General features: G+C 38.5%; 1 protein-coding gene across 2 annotated transcripts in view; it reads left to right on the top strand.

The window, feature by feature from the left end:
• LOC124123188 overlaps positions 1 to 23,640 on the top strand; it is a 49,299-nt gene that overhangs the window by 2,383 nt on the left and 23,276 nt on the right. Inside the window, exons 2-3 of one of the 2 annotated variants that reach the window (XM_048395717.1) lie at positions 3,728 to 3,798; positions 4,158 to 5,361. In XM_048395717.1, the coding sequence (XP_048251674.1) occupies positions 5,250 to 5,361 (112 nt within the window). In that variant the 5' untranslated portion in view covers positions 3,728 to 3,798; positions 4,158 to 5,249. The remainder of the gene's footprint in view (positions 1 to 3,727; positions 3,799 to 4,157; positions 5,362 to 23,640) is intronic. The other variant, XM_046486476.2, reaches the window with a different exon arrangement.

Consider the following 23,640-nt stretch of genomic DNA (forward strand, 5'->3'; position numbering starts at 1 on the left):
CTTCGTGTTTAGACCCTTAACGCGGTTACATACATTACACCAAATATGTATTCCATTTACGAGGATTTTAACACATTCCTCAACATGTCTTGTATTTGTTTACATTCCAAATACATTTGTTTACAGCGCAGCGTGGCTATTGTAAAGATAGGGTGATAAAGCTCGAAATAAGCAGAAATAATGACCCCCACTTGTATTTTGTATGGGGTAATTTCATTAACCCTCTGGATGCCACAGGAACATATATGTCCCACCCCCTTAACTCACACTTTGTGAAGTTGAAGAAAACTCAAATGGGGGGGGGGGGGGGGGGGGGGGGGGGTGCACGGTGGACCTATGTAGCCCATGGCCTAGTGGTGGTGCAGTCAAGTGTGGTGATTGGTAGAACAATGGGATTAGGTGGGGTTTGTATCAAACATTGTGCATGCTACATCAAACACTTGAAAAAGATGTTATTTTTATTTGGACATAAGTGGTGACATATGTACATTATGTAACATTTTTAAAAACAACAACACTGACACTTCAAGAAATAACTAGAAATTACCTTTTTACTTGGACGTAATTTGTGACATTTGTACATTTGCTACATTTGTTACATTATGTAAAAATAACAGTATGGAGTTGCCTGAAACAATCGATCATGTAGAGTCCCGTCACAAACACATGCAAAGGCAAGTCACTTGTCTTCCAAAAACGCGGTCAAAATCCATCGGTCTACCTATCAAACTAATATTAAAAAGCGAGTGAATGAGAGTTTAACGCCGTTTTGAACAGTATTCCAGTTATATCAACGCCTGTCAGCTTGACGTGATGCATGTCTTAGACGTTTACCATTTTGGTGAAAACCCCGAGCATGGGTATGATGTTGACGGGCGAACCGGGATTCGAACACATAGGTTTCTGATGTGTCCAAGGAACGCAACTCTGCATAGCGAATTGCGGTACCTCAGACTGAGCCACCCATGCCCCAGATTTAAATCGAGTAAGGGAACATTCCTATGTATAAATCATGAAGGAAAACATTCCAAATATCTCCAGCAAATGTGGTTATTTAAAAAAAAAGAAGTTGTGTCTCAAGTTACTAAACATTTAATTTAAAACGTGAAACATAAACTGTAAACCTTTCTTGAAAACTTTCTGCAAAATTAGTATGAAGGGCAGTGTTTCACCTTGCACGTAAAGCAACTGTTCAGTTTGATAATGTTAAACAACCAAACAAGTGAGAAGAGTCTTATTGTAACAGAGGTTATATCACAAGTGAACACGATGAGGTCTTCTTTAAGTGAATATTTGATCACAGTTTATATTTGATCACTTTTATTTCATGCTGCAATACATTCAATGTTTAAGTTGTAATGAGGTTCCACTGAAGTAATAATTAAAACTATAAATGTAAATATGTTATCCTGATGAATTGAATGGTGTTTCTGATAATCTGCAAATGTTCACTGGCTTATGAAGATCAACAGTACAGTGACAGTCGGTCATATTTGAACACTTTATCATCATTAAGTAGTATATCCAAACGTGCACTGTTTTTAAGAAAAGTACAAGTACTTCCAGTTTTGTATCACGTCAATCCGGTTTACTTCATGTTACATTTAAACTGATTACAGTAAGTCCCATGGTTCTAGCTCTTTGTGCAACAAAGTGATTTGTATATCCAGTTCGGATTAACTAACTTCTGGTTTCAGAAAAAAATTCTTCCTGCATTCAAAAGGAAGTGCCATGGTTCTAGTTCAACTTGAAGGGAAGTGATTGGTACTTATAGGTGGATTTTGTCTCTAAATGAGGAAACATTATATGAATGGATAATTGGAAATAAATGTTGACACCAAGTGTTCATAAAAAAGATAACAGGCTCTATCATATTCAAATATATCGTACCACTGTCACGTTTATTATGCGGTCGCGTCATCCCAAAAGTCGTTAAGAGATTGTACTCTAAGGGACTAAAACAAAGACTGGTCGGTTCAGAGTCAGTTCATGGTGTGTGAGTGGGTTTCAATGTTAAAACTGTGGCATGGTATCTCAGGAGACTAGCACAAAAAACGGCATAAGTCCGGACTAGTACAAGCAGTGTGCATGCACGTCGCTATATACGTGCAGAATTTTTTAAGGGAGTGAGTGAGTTGGGTTTAACGCCGCTTTTAACAGTATTCCAGTTATATCGTGACGTGTCAGCTTAATGTGGGAGGAAAGCCCGAAGTGATGCAGGTCTCAGACGTTTACCACTTCGGTGAAACCAACGAGCACGGGTATGGTGCTGACAAACCTAGAAACATAATCGGGGCGAACCGGGATTCGAACCAACAATCATAAGTTTCTGGCGTGCCCAAGGGACGCAACTCTGCACAGCGAATCGCAGCGCCTTAGACGACTGGGCCACCCGTGCCCCCGCAGAATTTTTTAACTTTCCTTTACTCCAACCTACTTTACAAGTACTTTACTTTATATCTTGCCGTCTTTGGGTTCTCCCTCAGAAACAAACCCTACCCTCATTTGAATCAGAGCCCAACTTGGGACATTTACTTTGACAAATGTCTAAATAACACAGGCACTAGTCAATGGCTTGTCTGTTATACACGTGCAAAGTTTGGTCCAGAAATACAGCACGGGTTACGCTCTGCAAGCAATAAGTATACCATTCATTTGTATCTAAGCCCAATTTGTTGTCATGGAACCCGGAATTCATTTTTCAAAAATATCTCAATAGAAAAAAGGCACTATTTTATGACCAGACTGATATCTGTGCAGAGTTTGCTCAAGAAGAATTGAACGGTCTTTGAGTGACGGAAGCCATAAGTAACTGACGGGTCAAAGTGACGGGACTTTGGCATGGGATAATCAGTGTTTTTATCTGCCCTTGGCATTTGGTTTTTGAGGGGTATCTGTTACTTAACAATCTACATAAACACTTTTTTTTTACATAACAATACTACGTTTTCAGTGTAGGGCCAGGTTACCTGTATATTTACCAGCGCTAATTGAACGTGCAGAGTGACGTTAATTTAGCGCGGTTAAATCTACAGGTATTCTAGCTCGATATTCAAAACACAGTATGTTTATCTTCTTTCTACCGTGACTAATTAAAACGGGAACTCTTTGGAGTTAACAAATATATGGAGCGAAGTGGCATGGCTTGAGTCAATAGTTTTGAGTAGGGGTTCGATCTGTGTGTCGGACTAAAGCCTTTTAACAAAAAACAATGCGCTTTATATGCTCAAGCTGTTTGTTTACACCATAATACTTCACTCGAATATACTTTGTAACTTTGTAAGCTGACATGAGGTGGGCGCCGAAAGTCCTACGATAGGAATTCTTCAATAACTATATGTACAATTAAAGGTTACAAAATGCAAAGGTGCGGTTATAATAATATTCAAAAGTTGGTTTGTTGTTTCCTATTCAAAGGTTAAGAAACAACAAACCAACCTTTTTGTAACCTTTAATTGTACATATAGTTATTTAAGTATGCCTACCGAAGGACTATTTTATGAATATTAGCTGACGCAGTGATGCGGCCCTCAAATCAGCTGTTTCAATCAGAAGGGGTTTATTTTGTTCATGATAGTATGTGATGTTTGTAAAATGCCAATTTGTCGTAGTGACTATTAGAATCTGTTTCATTGACATGCTGTTTCATTTCGTTTGTCACTATAATATTACTCAGTTATAAAGAATCGACTACTTTGGGTCAACCCTTAATGAGTCAATCCTTAAGTTTCCAGGATGTCATACCACGGCGGATATATACAAGGAAATAATGGCAGAGCATGGCAGAATGGATAGAAAGTAAGTATTATCTGATCAAACATAATTTAACTGCACTTGTATCTTAGGAGTATGTAGTGTAAGCTTCCAATCAGATGTCATGGTCAGTAATTAACACAACTGTATCCTTCAGGCCACGACCATATATGACCACCACATGTGAATGTGAATTGTAGTTCTATGGCATCTAATTGGAACCAGTTCTTAGGTTGTGATGTGATTTTCCCAGTTACTGTTGATGGCACTTTTTAAGTGACATTTAAGTGACATTGCACATCATAAAGATGCTCAGATAAATAACCATTCAAAATACACATTACTTCACATGTGTGGAGGTGATATGTAAATCGCTTTGTTTATTCCATCTTATTTCCGAACAGGTTGCTGTGACTGTGACGAGGTAGCAACAGCCTTCTCCCTTTGTCGTAATGGAGCCTATATGTTCTTGATACACCTGGATGTTAATCTATTTTCTTCTAAGTTGAAACATAACGAGATAAAAAAGAGAAAGTTGAAAGAAATTGAGAAGAAGGTATCAGCATTACGAAATACCTCAGGGGGAGAGATCCTTGTTCATCTGTTTGGTCAAGACCCAAGAGACAGGTACCTTGGACACTTTGACAGCTTCACAGACTCCTGCCTAAAGATTTTAATCCCTGACGGAAAACTGTTTACTGACGTTTATAAACGTGAGTGGTTGTGTGATGTTATTTCCGGTGCTGAAAGTATTCCCGTACTTCTCCTTACTGTAGAAAAATCAAAGTTTGTGACTACAGTACATTTTTACACAAAAGTCTCATCGGACTGTATGATTGAAAATGTGTCCACCATTGTGTTTGTCTCACTCCTGTCTAGAAAGGTGAACACAGCAGTGACAGAACCAAAACTAAGAGGAATTCGCAACTTCAAGGAACGACTGCATGAAAACAGAAACATTGAACTTAAAAGTGTGTTTTTGAAGAAAGATCGATCATTTCGTGACATTTCCTCAGTTGTTGATTACATCTGGAAAGATCTGAGATTCAGAGAATATCTATGTTCCATGTCAAAACTTGAGAGTGGAGGTTCTTACTTCGTCGGAATAAATGAAAAAAACGGAGGGGGGACTTACGAATCCAGGGATATAAATCCCAATGGTTTTCCCTGCACCTGGAGTGTTGACGAGTTCAAAAAGTCTTTGGAAGTAAAATTACAGTGTGACGCTGCCTATCAAGATCCGAAAGGCACTCTGACTCCAGTCCCTGCCAGCATCATCAAGGTCGCACTGTACAACTCTCCTGTGCAGCCAAGTGCTAAAGTCCTAGAAATTGCAGTCGGGTATGCTGAGGGTATTGTATTTTATAATAAAAAGGGCCCTGAAACCTACACCATTGACAAGGACGGAAACATTCGTAGAATGGAACATTGTGAATGGTTGGAGAAAATAAAGGCCTTTACCATAGTTAATATACAGTAGCAGTGTTTTGAACAACATGTCTTTCGAAGGCAGTGATGCGTCATCATTTTCGCGTACTTCGTCTTTCTCTGACCAAGAATTCAAAGCTTTTGATTGCGTTGCATTGGATTCCACCTGTGCTTCTTTGGGTAAGAATGATTGGCTTTTTAATTGCTTTTTAAATTAGGTTGAAAGTCCAACTTCGTGTTTTATATGTTTACGATTGATAAAAAACATTTCAAATTCCACAAAATCGCATTCGCAGGAATCACAAGGGTGACCGTTATAATGCAAAACAGAGTGAGTGATAGGAAGGAACATTTTGAATTCTTGACATCTTAAATTCAGCAGCACTTAGTTTGTATGTTGTCATTGCTTTATATCAATCTTGTGAGACAGAAAGTGAGCGAGCGAGTTAAAGTTTAACGTCACATCGGCAATATTTCAACCATATCGTGACAAGACAAAATTTGACATTTATAATACATATTTAATTAATATGATAAATATATAAATTATATTAGCATTCAACACAATGATAAAAGAGGCTATAGATCGCCACACTGGGGACCATGGGAACTTACACTTCTTTGACTACCTGCATGGACTCCAGCAGGATTTATATCATCCCTTCAGCTGTTGGTGACAAATTTAGCCAAACATTAAAACAACACATATCTTCCATTTCATAAACGTGGCAGAAATAAATATACACTGACGTGGTCTTACATACCCCCTCAGGGGGACATTAATGTTACTCTACTTCAACCCCTTTCGAGGATACAGCCACTAACGATCTCAGGTATTAATTTCATTCAACCAATTATAAAAAAAACTGGTTATATACAAAACATATCAATCAATTTATGTAATTACTCAATTTCCTTTAAAAACGAAGATTAAATGAGAACTAAGATTTAAAAGATATCCTTGAAGAATGACACTTATGAAATAGTTATCTTGTTTGATTGAAAAATAAATACAGTCAAAGAGGAAGGGATGTAAACGGAGGATCCTCACCTTTCATCAAAAATATTCGTGTGTATATCTGCTGTGACTAATATGACATCATCGCATAATGACCTCTTCAAATCTGGAATGACAGCCCAAGTAGGTGTAAACGATATTTGGTTTAATTTATGGATACCTTCCTGGGTGTCCCACTTCTTTTGCCTCAGATCTCGGATGTAACACCTAATAGCAGGCTTATAATCACTCTATGGGATGGGAAGTGGTGTCACAGATTTGTTGAGTGCTGCTTTTGCAGCAGCATCAGCCATTGTGTTACCAATCATGCTAACATGGCTGGGTCACAAACAAAAGACGATGTCTTATTGACCAGTAACAAGATCTTTAAATATTTCAAGAATTTATATATTCAAAGTGGATGTTTGAATGACATATTTTTAATTGCCTGAAGGCATGAAAGAGAATCTGAAAAAATAATGAACTGTTTATATTTAGATGGGTTGTTGATATATTTTAGTGCGGTAAAAATGGCGTTCGCTTCTGCTGTAAAGATGGAACTGTTATCTAGTAATCGTGAAGATATTGTTCTGTATCCAATGACAGTAGCACTAGTAACAGCACAACCATCCTTGGATCCATCAGTAAATATAAATTAATAAGTGTCATAAGTGTTTCTTAATTGATTGTATTCTTGTTTGGTAGATTAGTTGATTCTTTGATCTGATTCTTTGTTTTGGTTAATGTGAGGTCTACCTCTGGCCTTACCATTTGCCAATGAGTTGATAAAAACAGTTTAATATTAGCAGCAGGTATGGCAGACTGGATTCTGATTCCAAGTGGTGGAATAAGAGATGATCTTTTATTGTAAATATCTTCGTAAAGAGCGTTAAAGACGCAATTAAAAGCTGGATTTGGCTGATTCGAGTATAATTTAGTGACTATTGTAAAGATAATTTCAGACGGCGTTGTTTAAGAGAAGATTCATCCGCTTCTACATGCAGACTTTGAATGTGAGAAGTTCTAAAGGCTCGAAGGCAAATCCTCAGGCCCTGATGATGGATATTATCTAGGTTGTTTAGATTACTTTTGCAGGCTCCACCATAGACGAAGGAGCCGTTATCGAGTTTTGAAAGGATGAGTGACCTGTACATGTATAAGAGGGTTGTTTAATCCCCTCCCCACTTTGAATTAGAAACTACTTTCAATAATCGAGTGCCTTCAGACATTTAGCTTTAAGGTAATTCATATGTTGAAGGAAAGTTAAATGGCTATCGAAAATAAGGCCCAAGAACTTGGCCTCCTTTACAACTTTGATAGTGGTGCCATTTAAAAATAGTTCAGGGTCCTTATGGACAGAAATGTAGACAGTTAGGTTTTTTTTTGAAATTGTGGACCCGTTTTCAAGGGACCATTAATGAATTTTATTGAGACAGATTTGTAACTGCCTCTCTATGGTATGCATATTTTTTACACGACAAGATAGATCATCCACAAAAAGTGATCTATCTACTGAATCACTTAAAACCTTTGAAAGACTATATATTTTTATAGTGAAAGTGACAGACAAAATACTGCCTTGGGGACACCCTGTTCCTGGTAATAATGATTAGACAGGGTAGAACCCACGCGGACCTGAAATTATCTGTCAGTTAAAAACTTGGCTTAAAATTGAGGCAAACGACCGCGCAATCCAAAATCATGTAATTCATTAAAAATCCTATGTTTCCACATTGTGGCATACGTCTGTTATAAATCCAAAAAGATAGACACTGCATGCATCTTTTAACAAATGACTCTAACCAAACTAAATGGTCAACAGCAGTTCGATTCTTTCGAAAGTCACACTGAATATTTGTAATTAAATTATTTGATTCCGAGTACCTTGTTAATCTATTGTTGGCCAAGTGTTCCATGATTTTGAAAACGCAACTGGTCAATGAAACGGGTCCATTATTTAAGGGATCACTGTGATCCTGTCAAGGTTTCGGTATGGGTACAACTGTGGCATCCCATCAAGAAGAAGAAAATTTACCTGATGTCCATATACCCAAATTAACAAAAGGGTTTCTAAACACGGTTCTGGTCAGAGCTTCAGGAGTTGATAGTGTATTACCAGCTCCTGTAGCAGTATCATGAGCTTGACAAAGAGCAGTATGAAGTTCATGGATCGAAAATATTTCATCATAATCTTCACCACTATCTGATTTAAAATTAATAGTTTTCTTTTCTTGCTGTTTTCGGAATTGAGGGACATAATCTAAGGAAGAAGAATGTTTTGCAAACGTTTCACAGAGTTTATTTGCAATATCCGTTTTATTAGTTATTAGTTCATCCCCAGATGGTGGATGCTAGGTTTATAACCCTTACCTTTAATTTTCTGTTTTGTTTTAAACATATTTTATTGACATATATGGTAAACGGGATTGGGCAAAAGTTATCCAACTTAGGTGGCCCTTTCCCTACTCTATATGTACAGACATTGATTATACATATATATACACATATACGTACACACATACATATACATACGTATACAGAAATACAAACATATACACATAATCATATATACACACAATCATACATACTCATACATACATACACATACTGAAATACATATGCACATATTACATTTATAGTAACAAAGAGAAATATATTTACACAAGAACATAAACATAATGTTTGCAAGAATAACATAGACATGCATAAGAATTGCCTATAGACACAGTTTACTTGTATATACACATTAATCCAAAATACATGCAAGACTACATATATAATTACACAATCACTTAGGTACATGTACACATATGCTTACATACACACACTACATGTACATACATACACATATACCCTTGAATACGCATGCATACATATATATACATACACATATTTACACACATACACCAGAATATATATACCCGTAAACATTATGTTTACAGAAGGAGGTAGATATACACATGTATTCATATACATGCATGCAGTTTATTCACTGATGGCGTAATTAATAATAAATGGTCGCAGAGCGATTTTCTGTATTAATGATAAAGGGTTACTCGAATCTATTAGTCGACAGTATATATTTTTGAACGCTGTTGAAGACGAGGTTATTGTGACTTTCAGATAGGGATACATCACCGTAGAGAATATTTTGTATTGTACATGTAGTTCCAGCTTTTATTATGTTAGCAAACATGATATTTCTCGGAATAGTGTAATTGAGACATTCAAGAAAAAAGTGTATGTTGTTTTCACATGGGTTTCCACAAGAGCAGGACAAAGTATCAGATACATTTACTTTAAAGAGGTCTGCATTTAGGGAACTGCAAGAATGCCTTAGGCGTGTATGTAAAATATTAGCTCTACGGTTGCCGATTGAGAAGTATGGAGGTGGAGCTGTAATGGTTGTTTTAATCATATGTTTAAAATTTGATAATGATATTGCACTTCTGTCTTCAGGGGGTAACTCATTCCATAATTTGATTGAAGAAGGTATAAATGATTGTTGGTATGTAACTGTTCGTGCTTGCGGCAAATTCAGATTATTCTGATTTCGTAACTCATATCTACTAAAAGTTGATACTTTGGGTGGTAACATGTCATGTAAATACGATGGGCATAGGTTATTAACAATACTGTAGATTGTACAAAGTTTTTTATTTGACCTTCTATAAGATAGTGATTCCCATCCTGTCTCAAAATATAAACTCGATCTTGAGGAGAATTTAGGGAGACCTGTTACTATGTGAGTGGCTTCGAGTTGAATCATTTCAAGTTTTTCGGAATTTTCATGACTGCAGTTGTCCCATACCTCTGAAGCATATTCTAATATAGGCCTTATGAAAACAAGATAGACTTTGGACAGGGTTTGTCTATCAAGTTAATATTTCACGGTTCTTAACGAACAAATCATTTTGGAAGCTGAGCGGCAAATGTTATCAACGTGAGTTGTCCACTTCATATCATGGGAGAGAGTAACGCCCAGATGTTTGTGCGAGATAGATGCGCTAAGTGCGGTATTGTTATAAATAATATCTGCAGTGCGGTTTTTACAATGAGTGAACAGAATAAATGTTGTCTTGTCCGGGTTAAACTTAACTAGCCATCTATTGGCCCAGGTATTGAGAAGCTCTAGATCACTGTTTAATCTATGTTCTATCATTTGTAAGTATCGTCTGCAAAAAGGCGAGTGGAATTCATTAGATTATCAGCGAGATCGTTAATGTAGACCAGAAACAAAAAGGGACCTAATACCGAGCCCTGGGGTACACCGGCTCTGGTGAATTTCAAAGATTAAAAGCTGCCATTTACAAAAACCTTTTTTCTCCTCTGACTAATATAGTCTTCTAACCATAGTAATAGCTTGCCCGTTACACCGCATTTTTGTAATTTATGAAGTAATCCTTTATGCCAAACTCTGTCAAATGCTTTCGATATATCACAGAATACCATACAATAGTAATCGTGCTTGTCAACAGATGAGACAATATCATTATAAATTTCTATTAATTGTGAGGTAGTAGAATGTCCTGGTACAAAGCCGGATTGATATTTGTACAGAAGACTTTTCATATTGAAATAGTTGTATAGGCGTTTAAAAACTAATCTCTCCTGTAGTTTTCCAAGAATAGATAATAAGTTAATTGGTCTGTAGTTTAAGGGTAATGCTTTGTCACCTTTCTTGTATAATGGCATGACGTGAGCAAGTTTCCAGTTTTCTGGAAAGATTGCTTCTTTTAAAGATCGATTGAAATTTATACATAATGGGATGGCAATACTGTCAGCCAAGGGTTTTAAGAGTCTAGGATTTATATTATCTGGTCCGCTTGATTTATTGCATGGTAGTGACTTTATGAGATCGCTTATTTCTAATTCAGTAACTGTGATATCCGAGAGAGAGTTTTCACAACGTTGACTGAAACCCGGAAGAGGTTGATTTCCGTCATCAACATCACAAATAGAAACAAAATAATTATTGAGTACATCAGCCTTTTCGACATCGGTAAATGCTATGGGTTTATCAAGGTCGGTACACAGAGGGGGGATACATGCTGGTGAATTAGCATTTTTGATGATGAATCTCAATAATTTTCCAGTAGTTGGTACTGTTTGAGTTCAGATGTGTTTCCAACAAGCCGTTAATGTTGCTATAGTATTTTTCTTTGGCTATCTTTTTCATATTATTAAATTTGTTTCTTTGCTTTTTGTAGTTGACAAGATCGCTTAGTTTACCAGTTCCTAATGCCTTTTTTCGATAGCGGTCTCTGGAGCGACGCTCCCTTCTGAGGTCCTTTCGAACCATGGTTTGTCCGTTGGGCGAATAGTTACACACTTAGAGGGTATATAGTCGTGCATGTAATTTTTTAGTTGGGAGTGGAATTTGTCACACATTTCATTAACGTCCAGACATTCTTTAAAAAACTCGTTCCAATTTTTATTCTTAATTTGTAAGTTAGCTTGTTCGTAGAGCCATACGTTTCTTCTATATGACTTTTTTTTATATTAAGATATACATTAATAGACACGAAAACTCCCCTGTGATCCGATACATCGGAACTAAAATCTAGTACACCGGATAAGGAACGATTACAATCATTACTTACTAAAATAGGGTCAATAAGTTTAGCCGAATGTGTTGTAATTCGGTTTGCTTCATTTATAATACTGCATAAGTTCTTGCGTGTTATTATGTCATGTAAATGGTGGATTTTCTGTATCATGTTTCATACCTTGAGTGTAGGTGAATTTATTTTGGAAATATAATTTTGCCAAGATTAGCGTTTATTTTGATTGAACTAAAAATTAAAATTAATTTACGTCAACATCATTACTACTCAGAACATATATACAACACTTAAAACATTATACTAACACTTAGATTTGTTCTTTATTCCTACGTATGCTCTGAGACGTGAAGTACAATGGCTGACGTGCAAGTAGCTTTTAGTATTTTCATACAAGCCAATCAACACAGGGGGTAGCACAAGACAAAGAACGTAAGACAGGCAATGACACAACACAATCAACACAACCTGTCACCCCTTATACCCGTAATAGACGTGACAAAGATCTACAAGTAACTATAGGCTGACGCTTAAAAATGATACAAAAGAGGAAATATAATCACAATTCTTACAACCTAAAATGACAACAACCAATATGCTGAGTAATTCATACCTGCTACAAATATATAAAAGAAAGAGATATATTTGTTGGAAGACATTGAATAATAGGGAATATTAATAAGGAGTAACAGATTTCTTTATAAGTGCATATTAGTATTTAGACAATATATAGGTACATGCCAGTTGCAAGAATTGGTTTTCAACTGCATGCGGTGCAATGCTGTACGCGACTAACCTATATTTCAACACATGTACTGCAAATTAATCGTGTCATCATCACTTACATGAATTTTACTCTTTTGTACACAAGATACACTGTGTTGCAAAACAAATATTAATACTCTTCAAAAGAAGGAACGAAATACGGATATATCAAAGTAAAATTAGCAGGTTTAAGAGGTGTAATGTGTTATCTTAACGGCTTTGACCCATATTCAACAACAAAACCAATCTAAACATTTCATCATCTTCTCCGATTCAGTGTCATGCCTTCAGGCAATTAGAAGTGTCTCCTCAAATCATGCTATAATCCTAGATATTTCAGAACTTTTCAATGATCTTTCTACTGGCCAATTGACATCGTCTTTTGGTGGTTACCAAGTCATGTAAAGTTTGGTTTTCAATATTGTAGTACATGTGTAGAATCAAGTCACAAAAAACGTAACTACTACAGAAAAGCATGCATTCCATGCAAAAGTTGATTTTTATGCAAGCCCCATGCATTTCACTACCCAAGAATGGGCATATAAACATGTGCTTTCACGGGATTCCATATGCATTGTTTAGCATCGTGCTGACAACAAACAATTAGAAAAACAACAAATTACTCAATTATTCAACATTACGAAATTACACGCCTGTCCGAAAATGAGCGTCTGGAAGCCATTGGTATGCTTGAAGCAGGATCGAGACAACATGATGTTGCAAGACAATTTAACGTCCACAGACACACCATTTAGTGTTTATGGCAACGTTGGCAACAGACGCATGCAGTCAGAGACCATCCTCGGAGTGGCAGGCTACGCGTAACCAATAATCGACAAGACAACTGGATTCGAACAACACACCTACGAAATCGATTCTAGCCAGCAACAGTGACTACAAGAAGCATCCCTGGCCTTCGACGAATATCTTCACAAACCGTACGTCGTCGCCTCAGAAGTGCAGGGATTGTCGCCAGAAGACCCGCCAGACGTCCCATTTTGACAGGAAACCACCCTCAAGCACATCTACGCTGGACAGCCATACAGTGGAGACAACTTCTATTCACTGACGAGTCTCGTTTTCACCTCATTTACAGCGATGGACAGATTCGAGTGTACCGACGTCGAGGTGAACGTTACGTCAATCATTGTGTCATGGAAGAAGATCGGTTCGGGGGCGGCAGCATTATGGTATGGGGTGGGATTACAGCAAGACAGAAGACCCTTTTGATAGTGGTAGAGGTAAATCTCAATGGACAGCGCTACCGCGACGAGATGATCGGCCCTGTTCTACTGTTTTTGCGTCGTCATGGCCCAGGCATTACCTTTCAACATGACGCCCGGCCTCATATTGCGCGACTTGCTCAGGACTCTTTTCAACAAAAAAACGTGAATGTCATCACCTGGCCGGCTCGCTGCCCTGATATCTCACGTATAGAGCACATGTGGGATGAGATGGATTGGCGCCTTCGACGTCAACCACGTGTTCCACAGACATTCCAGGAACTTCGAAACATGCTCCAGCAGATATTGACAGATATCCCACAGGACTTTGTGCGACGCCTGGTCCATTCCATGAGAGGAAGATGTGTTGCTTGCATCGCAACCAGAGGTGGACACACACGCTATTGGTTTGTAAATTGACATTTGGGCATGTTCATGTTTTTGTGTTTTTTTTATGAAATCACTCATTTTCTGTAGTCAGTATGGCAAATTAAACCATTTGAACACTTACAGGAATCTTTTATCTGTTGCAAACCGAAACTGTTTCAGATTGGGTGAAAAACATAACTTTGCATTAAATGTTATTCAATGTCACAGGAACTTAAAAAATAACTTTGTATTCATGTATTCACGTATATATATCAACTTAGCCTCGTCGCTATATGGCTGAAATGATGCCGATGCAACATTAAATTTTATCTCACTCACTATGCTTCAGAAACTAATGCTACACGTATTTGAGTCAAAGTCAAGTTTGTTGCCATGGAAACACCTAAAATATGTTTTCTTAGGAAAACCATAACATCAAAAGGCACCAGTTTAGCATGTATTTGGTAAAGATATGCAAAGTATCAAAATTAAATATTAAGTGGTTTCCGAATAAAGCTCCGGGAACGAAACTACACGGACGACATGGAAGAAGATCGGTTGGAGGGCGGCAGCATTATGGTATGGGATGGGATTACAGCAAGACAGAGGACCCGTTTGATAGTGGTAGAGGGAAATCTCAATGGACAGCGCTACCGCGACGAGATGTTCGGCCCTGTTGTTCTACTGTTTTTGCGTCATCATGGCCAAGGCATTACCTTTCAACATGACAATGCCCGGCCTCATATTGCTCGACTTGTTCAGGACTCCCTTTAACAAAACAACGTGAATGTCATCCCCTGGCCAGCTCGCCAATCGAGCACATGTGGGATGAGATGGATCGGCGCCTTCGACGTCAACCACGTGTTCCACAGACACTCCAGGAACATTGAAACATGCTCCAGCAGATATGGACAGATGGACTTTGTGCGAAGCCTGGTCCATTCCATGAGCCGAAGATGTGTTGCTTGCATCACAACCAGAGATGGACACAGGTTATTGATTTGTAAATTGACATTTTGGTATGTTCATTTTTTGTTTTTGAAATCACGCATTTTCTGAAGTCAGTATGGCAAATTAAACCATTTTGAACACTTACAGGGGTCTTTTAACTGTTGCAAACCGAAATTGTTTCAGATTTGGTAAAAAAGAAAACTTTGCATTAAATCTTATTCAATGTCACAGGAACTTTTGTTGTTCAGTATATTAAAAGTTATAATCGGGATCTCATGTAAAAGCAAAAAACTTCACGAATTAGGAAACAACAACCCTCGGCAGATTGACAGATTGTTGTCTCCATGCACATTCATAAGGATGGAACAAGAACGAAGACGAGGGACATTGTTTACCTCTCCACAGGTACTTTGCATGCACTTAGAGATGGCAAAATGATTTTGTTTAAGTGGGTTGCCATCGACTGATGCGACGACAATAAATCTTGGCTAAGAATCGGCAATCTCATGTGTTAGTTCTTCATCAGATGAAAAGACGTTTGTCTTTTTTGATAAAATGGGTCGTTTTGAAACATGATGTAAGTATATTATTCAGCATCTCTTTCGGCATAGGACTCAATGCAAAACTAGCTGAGAGCACTAATTGTATCAATGTTTAGTACGAGAACACTTTTGTTATAATATATAACAAGCTCTTACAAGCGCCACCATAGATGATGGAGCCATGATCAAGTTTAGAGCAGATAAGTGTTCGATATAGTTGCAGGATGATTTGTTTAGTTATTATCCCCTCCCCACTTTGAACTGGAGACAACTTTTAATAAATCTGGGGCCTTCAGGGATTTATTCTGTACTCTTCAAAAAGAGAAACGCAAAACGGATATTTTCGGCCATATACGAAACATTAGCGGACCAAGAGATGCAGAATGAAGAGGTTTTATGTGTTTGTTTTAATGACAAATTTCCCGGATCAAAATGATCACAACAAGGACATGCAAACCATTAATCGGGAAACACGCAATATACGAAAATACGCACCCAGTGCATTAACAATAGGGGGGTGGAACTGCACGCACTGCGTATGCAGCAACACTATTAACGGTATTAAAGTGCAGAGTGTTTGATTTTCTGGAATCTGCGTCAATCGAACAGTGACAGTTCAACAGCATGCCAAGATTAACAGAAATGTAAAGACACAGCGTCATAGGCCGCTTCTTGGCAGATGAATCCCGATCAACTGTAGCCAGGGTTATCAATGTAGCGCCCAGCACCATCACAAGGCTATGGGTTCGGTTTGAACAGCAAGGGTCAACACGTGATCAGTCAAGGTCCGGACGACCAAGAGTAACCATCCCTACCCAGGATCGCTTTATCCGACTGTGCCACCTACGTGAAAGGACGATCACAGCCACCTAAACCGCTTCCCAAATACCCGGAATTCGCGGAATCTCCAACCAAACAGGACGAAACTGTTTAAGAGCAGCAGGTCTACGTGCAAGACGTCCTGTTCGACGCATCATATTGAGTCGACTACATCATCCACAACGACTGCATTGGTTTCGTCAACACAGGGTATGGGCTGGTTCAGCGGCGAATCAAGATTACTCCTCCGTCGACGGGATGGAAGAACACGGGTCAACAGACGTCGGGGACAACGTTACGCATGACACTGCTTTCAATAAGTGGATAGGTTTGGTCAGGGTAGCGTCATGATGTGGACGGTATCTCTCATCAGGGCAGGACAGGTTTGGTCCATATCCAGGGCAATCTTACAGCTCAACGATTCATCAACGAAATTCTCCTACCACACGTCCTCCCAATTGCAGCCAACGGCAACGGTGTATTCCAGCAGGACAACGCTCGACCGCTTAGAGCCTGTCTGCGCGACAACAACGTTGATGTTCTCCTCTGGCCCTCCAGATCCCTGGATTTGAACCCGATAGAGCACCTGTGGGATGAATTGGATAGATGGCTACACCGACGTCAACCACAACCCTAGACGTTGCAGCAGTTGTTTTTTGCGTTGCAGGCCAAGTGGGCTACCATTCCCCAGGATAACTGAGATAACTACAATCACCAAGTGTTCTCTCAACAACATTATGGCTCAATACCTTGTACCGTTCCGGCATAAAGATATTTTCCTACCTCACACAAATCTGGCTTTGTGTTCCTTTTTTAAGAGTATATTCTTTTTTCTATTGTCTTTACTTACATATTTTTATTCATATTTACAAAAAGCGTCCCACGACTGTTGCTCAGAAATTGTTCGATCAAGGTCACAACAATCAAGGCTACAGTAAAGCTTACGAAAGGTTTTGCTGGCATTAGTGACAATGACCATGTCCCATTCAATTCCCTATTTTAACTAGTACCATGGGTTCCCGTGTGTTATTTGTCAGGTGAACAGTTGACTTCCTATCACATGTGTTTGTGACCAGTGCCATCGGTGGGCCAGGATACGTTCCCCTTTTTGTGAACTCCTGGTATCATAACTGTTTGATAGTGTAACTTCTTTGATTGGCATTTAGAAGTTGGAGTACTAAGTAAGGATAAGAATTTATGGATTAACAACTTCTTTATTACAATTAAGAGCGACGTTTCGGTGTAGGTTCTAACACCGTTATCAAGCAAGTGATTTACAGAGTGTAGTAAGCAAGTATATATACAAGTAGGAGGCAATGTTTATACAGTAGAGTAGATATTGTTATACTGGAGTAGAGAAGCCTGTTGTGTACACACAAGGGTAGTGATGACAATCATCGGTAAAGTCAGTGCCATAAACAAAGGATGAAGCCAGTAATGTAAACAACGGGATTATGGCTGATTGGGGTCTTTGATGAGTTTGATGGTACGCAAGGGGTATGTAATAGCCTTGGTCACGGTTGATTGAGGGCTGAAGTCTTTTGATGTTGATGGCTTCTTGTAGCTTCCTGATCTTGAAATCTTTGAGGTTGGTAGCGAGGGTTGTGACTCTCTCCCACTGGATGCTGTGGCTTGGGTTGTCACGGATGTGGTCTGATAGAGCTGATTTAGAGTCATCTTTGGAGACTGAGCTTTGATGTTCTTTAATTCGGGTTTTGAGGGGCCTAGATGTTTCTCCTATGTAAGCTTGTCAACAATTGCATGGAATGTGGTACACTGCTTCTAATGGTTCTAGCTTGTGGCTGGATGGTGGTTTCCCTGTGGCTTTAATTGTGTTCTGAATAGTATGACTTCTTTTGAAAACTACATCAATGTTGGCCTGTTTCTTTAAGAGTCTCTGGATTTTGTGGCTAAATATTCTAAAGTAGGGGAGGCTGATCACAAAGGGTGCAGATTGTTGACGTGGGGATTTCTGAGATTTGTTGGTGATGTTCTTTATCGACTTTTGTACTAGTTGCTCAGGATAGAGGTTATGCTGTGTAAATACTTGTTTGAGGTGGCTTATTTCAGTAGTTAGAAATTGCTTCGTGGAACAGATGTTGTGAGCTCGTCTTGCTAGGGTTGACACAATTCTTTCTTGACTTGAGGTGGATGGTTGGAAGCATAGTGTAAGTATTGATCTGTGTGGGTAGGTTTCCGATAAACAGTGGTCTGGAGTTTGTCGTTTTTATCTTTCAGTACGAGTACATCAAGGAAGGGGAGCTGTCGATTGGTTTCTTCCTCCATGGTGAACTGCATACGTGGGTTTTGGGAATTAAGGTGGTCCAATAGAGTTCTGGGGTCATTGTTGGGATGTAGGATGACAAAGGTGTCATCAACTTTGCGGTACCAGCAGAGGGGAGTTATTGGGAATGTTGCCAGGGCTTTTTCTTCCAGGTGGGTCATAAATATCTCGGTGAGCAAGGGTGATAGTGGGGATCCCATTGGGAGGCCGTGGGTTTGTTGATAGAATGTGTCTCTCCAGGTAAAGTATGTAGAGCTGATACAGGAGTGTATGAGTCGGATGATGCTGTGAGTTGTTAGGCGGGTGTCTAGGGATGGGAGGATTTCCTCAACGCGGGTTCTGATAATTTCAATGGCCTCGTCCTGGGGTACATTCGTGAACAGGTCGACACCGTCGTAGCTTAATAAGGTTCCTGGTTAGGGGACGTTGAGAATCTTCTTACAGAATTCTGACGAATCTGCCACAAAGGACTTGGCAGTCTTGCCAAGAGGTGCGAGGAGGCGGGCTAGGTGCTGGGCCGTATTGTAGTGGACGGTATCTCTGGAGCAGACTAGGAGACGAGCTTTGGCGGGGTTTTTGTGAATTTTTATTGTTGCCCGGGCATAAGGTGGCTGAGGGCGAGGGGTGATGAGTTTTTTGTCGAGGGTGGGGCCGATTTCATTGCTGTCCCGAAGTTGGTTGAGTAAGGTAATGTGCTCATTCTGTAGGCTGTTGGTGGGGTCTTTCTTTAGCTGCTTATAGGTTGATTGATCGTTGAGGATGTTGTCGGTTAAGGTGTTGAAGTGGGTAGTGTCCATGATGACAGTTGCCTTGCCTTTGTCTGCTGGGGCGATGGTGATGGTGTTGTCAGATTTTAGGTTGTTTAGACTTTTCCTTTCATAAAGAGTTTTGTTTGGTTTCTGGGGCTGATCTTTTGTTGAAAGTTGTTGGTGGTGTTAGACTTTGGTAGCTACCTTGATGATGGTATGGTCTTGGTTCTTGAGGATGTGTTCGGAAATAGCAGATTTCTGGTCTAGTTTTTGACAGAGGTCTAATATTCTTTGAGTCTGGTGTTTCTGAGCTGATATTATGAATCGAGTGTTCTGGGACCCCACCAATTCGTTCAGAAATGATCCTCTGATAAACAATGACAGAGGACAACTAACATGCTATTTTTGTGTACTGCCTATCCCAAACTTAGCAAAACCAGAGATCTCCTTGACGCTGATATCATAGCAACGACAATCGTTGTCGCCGTTCGTGCTGCTATATAGAGACACTTAACACAATCTTTGCTTATTCAGACATGTACATGTACGTTACGTAACACATGCTAACATTAAAAGAGTGAGACTGTAAAGACTGCTTGAAGTGAAGCAACGCTACTGGCAGGCAGTCTGTCAATTTAAATGAATGTGCAATTCTTTTTGTTCAGTTTCAGACAACTGAACTCACGTGAAAATGCGTCAGTGTTTAACACTGACAGCATTGCAAATGTGATCTTGGCACCAAATTGAACCTACTGCTATCATTTACTTCAAAATACTGAAGGCATATCAAGTACAAGTGCAATTAATGCGTCTCCAAAGAATGCGACCGCTGGCACCTAGCCAAAAATGCGACTCAATATGAACGCGACACCCCCATGCCAAGTATTGTTGGCTAGCTTTCACTGGACAAAATATCATCCATTCCAAAAAATCCAAAACTTGGAAATACCACCATTCCAATTGGAAATATGACCATTCCAATATTTGGAAAGGTCATATTTCCAAGCTTGGATTTGTTTGGAAATGTTTGGAAATGTTTGGATACAACATGTCATAATCATATCTGTTAAAAGTTGTACAACTTTTGACCTTATGTGAGATTAGTAATGACATGAAAGTAAATAATTAAGAGTATTTTGGCACTATGTACCACGAAAAGACCAAATCATGAGCAAATTTAACTAAAAGAAATTCTGTCATTTAAAGTGGCTACTCTTTATATTTAATTTCTTATCTTCCTTGTCTATAATCATATGACATTGACTTTGAACTTTGAACAATTAAACAAATATTTTGTTTTCCCATACCGACTTACGGTTGTCGAAGAACAAAGACCGTTTCGAGAATATAGAGGGCCTCATTATTATAATTTGAACTAATATACATATGTACATAATAGTACTAGGTATAAATGAATTTTGATAAGTGTTCGTACAAGAGAATATGAGCTTCGAATTAGCTCGGAATTATGCGCAACACATAGGGCTGAAAATTTTATAATTGTTCTGGAACTATCTGACGGTAATTCAAAACAGGGAACAAGATTTCGTCAAATGAATCATTGAGCCAGGAATGCAACGATTTAAATGCTGACAAAATGAATAAACATATCTGGAACAGAGAAGACTGTTCATGTGGACAATTATATGCTACGTCTATTGCCAATGAAGTTGATCACCCCATGTTATAGCATTTGTTTCATATAAAAGATAGAAGCCAAATAAATGGGACAATTAGTTGTTATGAATAAGCTTTACCTCTGTGACATATCACACAACTAAATGTGAATATGTTTATCAAATAATCAATTACAGTAATTAACCTAGTGTCCTTATTTATAAACAATTTAATTACGTATTGGGGTACAATATATAATACACATATACACGGAATGATTTCTTATTTTGTCAATTTAATCATAACCCAAATCATACAAATCTAAGTGTGAAAGTAGTGACTAACTTTATGATGAAGGGTATAAATACTCAATTGTATCTATTTATCCTAATAGTATAACAATAAACCCTGTGTATATACTGAGCATATTTAGATACATCCGGATCTACGATCGCAGCCATATAATCAATCAAGGAATGAATATTAGATTGAATTACAAATGTGCTTTCACTTAAACAAAATTTCCCGTTATCCACGTAAGCCTAAACCTGGGAGAAATAAAGTTCTGTTCTGTTCTGAAGACGCCGTCATGATTAGTTGGCGCCAGTCTAGACTGTCCAATCAACGTGAATATACAAACCGTAATGTTACTTGACCAGTTGATGACACCTGTCAAACTCAAAGTGCCCCTGGTCCTCCACCCACCATGTGTAATACTTTAGCGTACTTGATTGTTTAATTTGCAGTTATATCACTGTTAGGCTGAGTGATGAGAGAATACATTTTGTTGTTTTTGTTAACGATCGTTTCCATTTTCAACGTGGTAACCTTATAAGTGACTAACTTTTTTATCATGATGAAATGAAACATATTAAAATAATCAGAGGGACTGACGATCGCATTTTTCGCATAAATGTCATGCTCGCATTAATTTCACGATTTACTGAAGATAGATTTGAACATTTCTGAGCAACGATTTCAGCCGTAATATTACTTTAGTCACTCCACAGATTACACATCTTATATGCTGCAAACGCAGCGAATGTAATGCTACTACGTCACAGCTGCCTCGGTAATTAAGGGCTGGAATGTTTTTGTGAAGGCAGTTAGAGCAGACGAATTCCCCCCCCCCCCCCCCCCCCCTCAATTGTGAAAGCAAACCCTTTTGCCCTGAACGTTAAAAGACAGCTGACTTTGTTTTTGTCTGAAATATCAACGTTTGGAGTTGTTTATATATTCGGAAATCCATATTATGGTTAATATTTATAATATAATATGGACAATGGTAAAATTCATTATCACAGTTTAAGTGCTATTCACAAATGTATGTAAACCTACTTCGTGATGAATGAAGCATGGCAATAAATGTATGCATCTGATTCTTCATTTGTTCTGTATTCTTTGACGAGAATGAGTTTCGTTAATGATGATCACTCTCACAGATTTTTTGATAAGAGGATAGGACTTTAACTGGAGAAAAGTTATGAAAAATATATATATAAGTATAGGCGGTCTGTGCACATGTGGTGAAACTGATACCTCATTGACTTGCTAAATGGGACTTGGAAATCATAGTCTGTCATTAAATTGATTTTAAAATATATGGTTTTGACTGTAGTACGTCCTGACATCATAATATTATGTTGTAAACAACTTATCTTATCTTATGTTAAGTAAAACAATTATTGATAACTTCCTGAATTCCAATTGTTCAATGAACAGAATTATTCACAGCTCTGGCGTGAGACAACAATAAATTAGATGTTACCAAAGATTGTCCATTTTATGATCTTAGGCACATGTCGGCGCACTTACATGTGAGCCATCTAGACGACTGTCTGTTTTGTAATTAAATGGCAGCTACCATCCAGCCGAATACTTAATCTTGAGACCTATTAGTTGTCTCATAATTAACCAAAATATTAGCCCAAGAAACCAAACTCTAGCTCGCAAACACCCCTTACTCACCCCAATATCCCAAAGAATAACTAACTACCTCAATGAACACCAAACTCAAAATCTTAAACAAAACTGCAAAAAATCAAATATCTTCACCCCTAAACTCAAAATACCCAAAATAGACACAACGCTAGCTAACCAAATAAATAAACAAACCGACCCAAACATAGCCAAAACCACCACACTTGCATACATACACGAAAATTGGCCAAATGGGTGTCACATATACACTGACAGTTCTTCAGACCCGATCTCCAACCACACAGGCTTCGGAGTCCATACCATACAACCAGTTATATCCACACAATCTTACCGACTCCCTAACAACCAATCTATATTCACGGCCGAACTTATTGGCATGGCCTCAGCCCAGCATAACCAATAATCTAAAAACAACAATAAAATCCTAATTCTCACCGACTCCCTTAGTGGACTACAAGCCCTCCAAAACAAAAATACCAAAAAACGACCTAAATTAATAAACCAAATACTTAAAAGCTCCAACGACCTAACAAAAGCAGGCAAACAAATAACCTCCTTGTGGATCCCCGCCCACGTAGGAATTTACGGCAACGAAAGCGCCGATAAAGCAGCTAAATTATCTCTTAAAATACCAGAAA

Source organism: Haliotis rufescens, unplaced genomic scaffold, assembly GCF_023055435.1.
Source record: "Haliotis rufescens isolate VD_foot unplaced genomic scaffold, xgHalRufe1.0.p SCAF_14, whole genome shotgun sequence".
Classification (NCBI taxonomy): domain Eukaryota; kingdom Metazoa; phylum Mollusca; class Gastropoda; order Lepetellida; family Haliotidae; genus Haliotis; species Haliotis rufescens.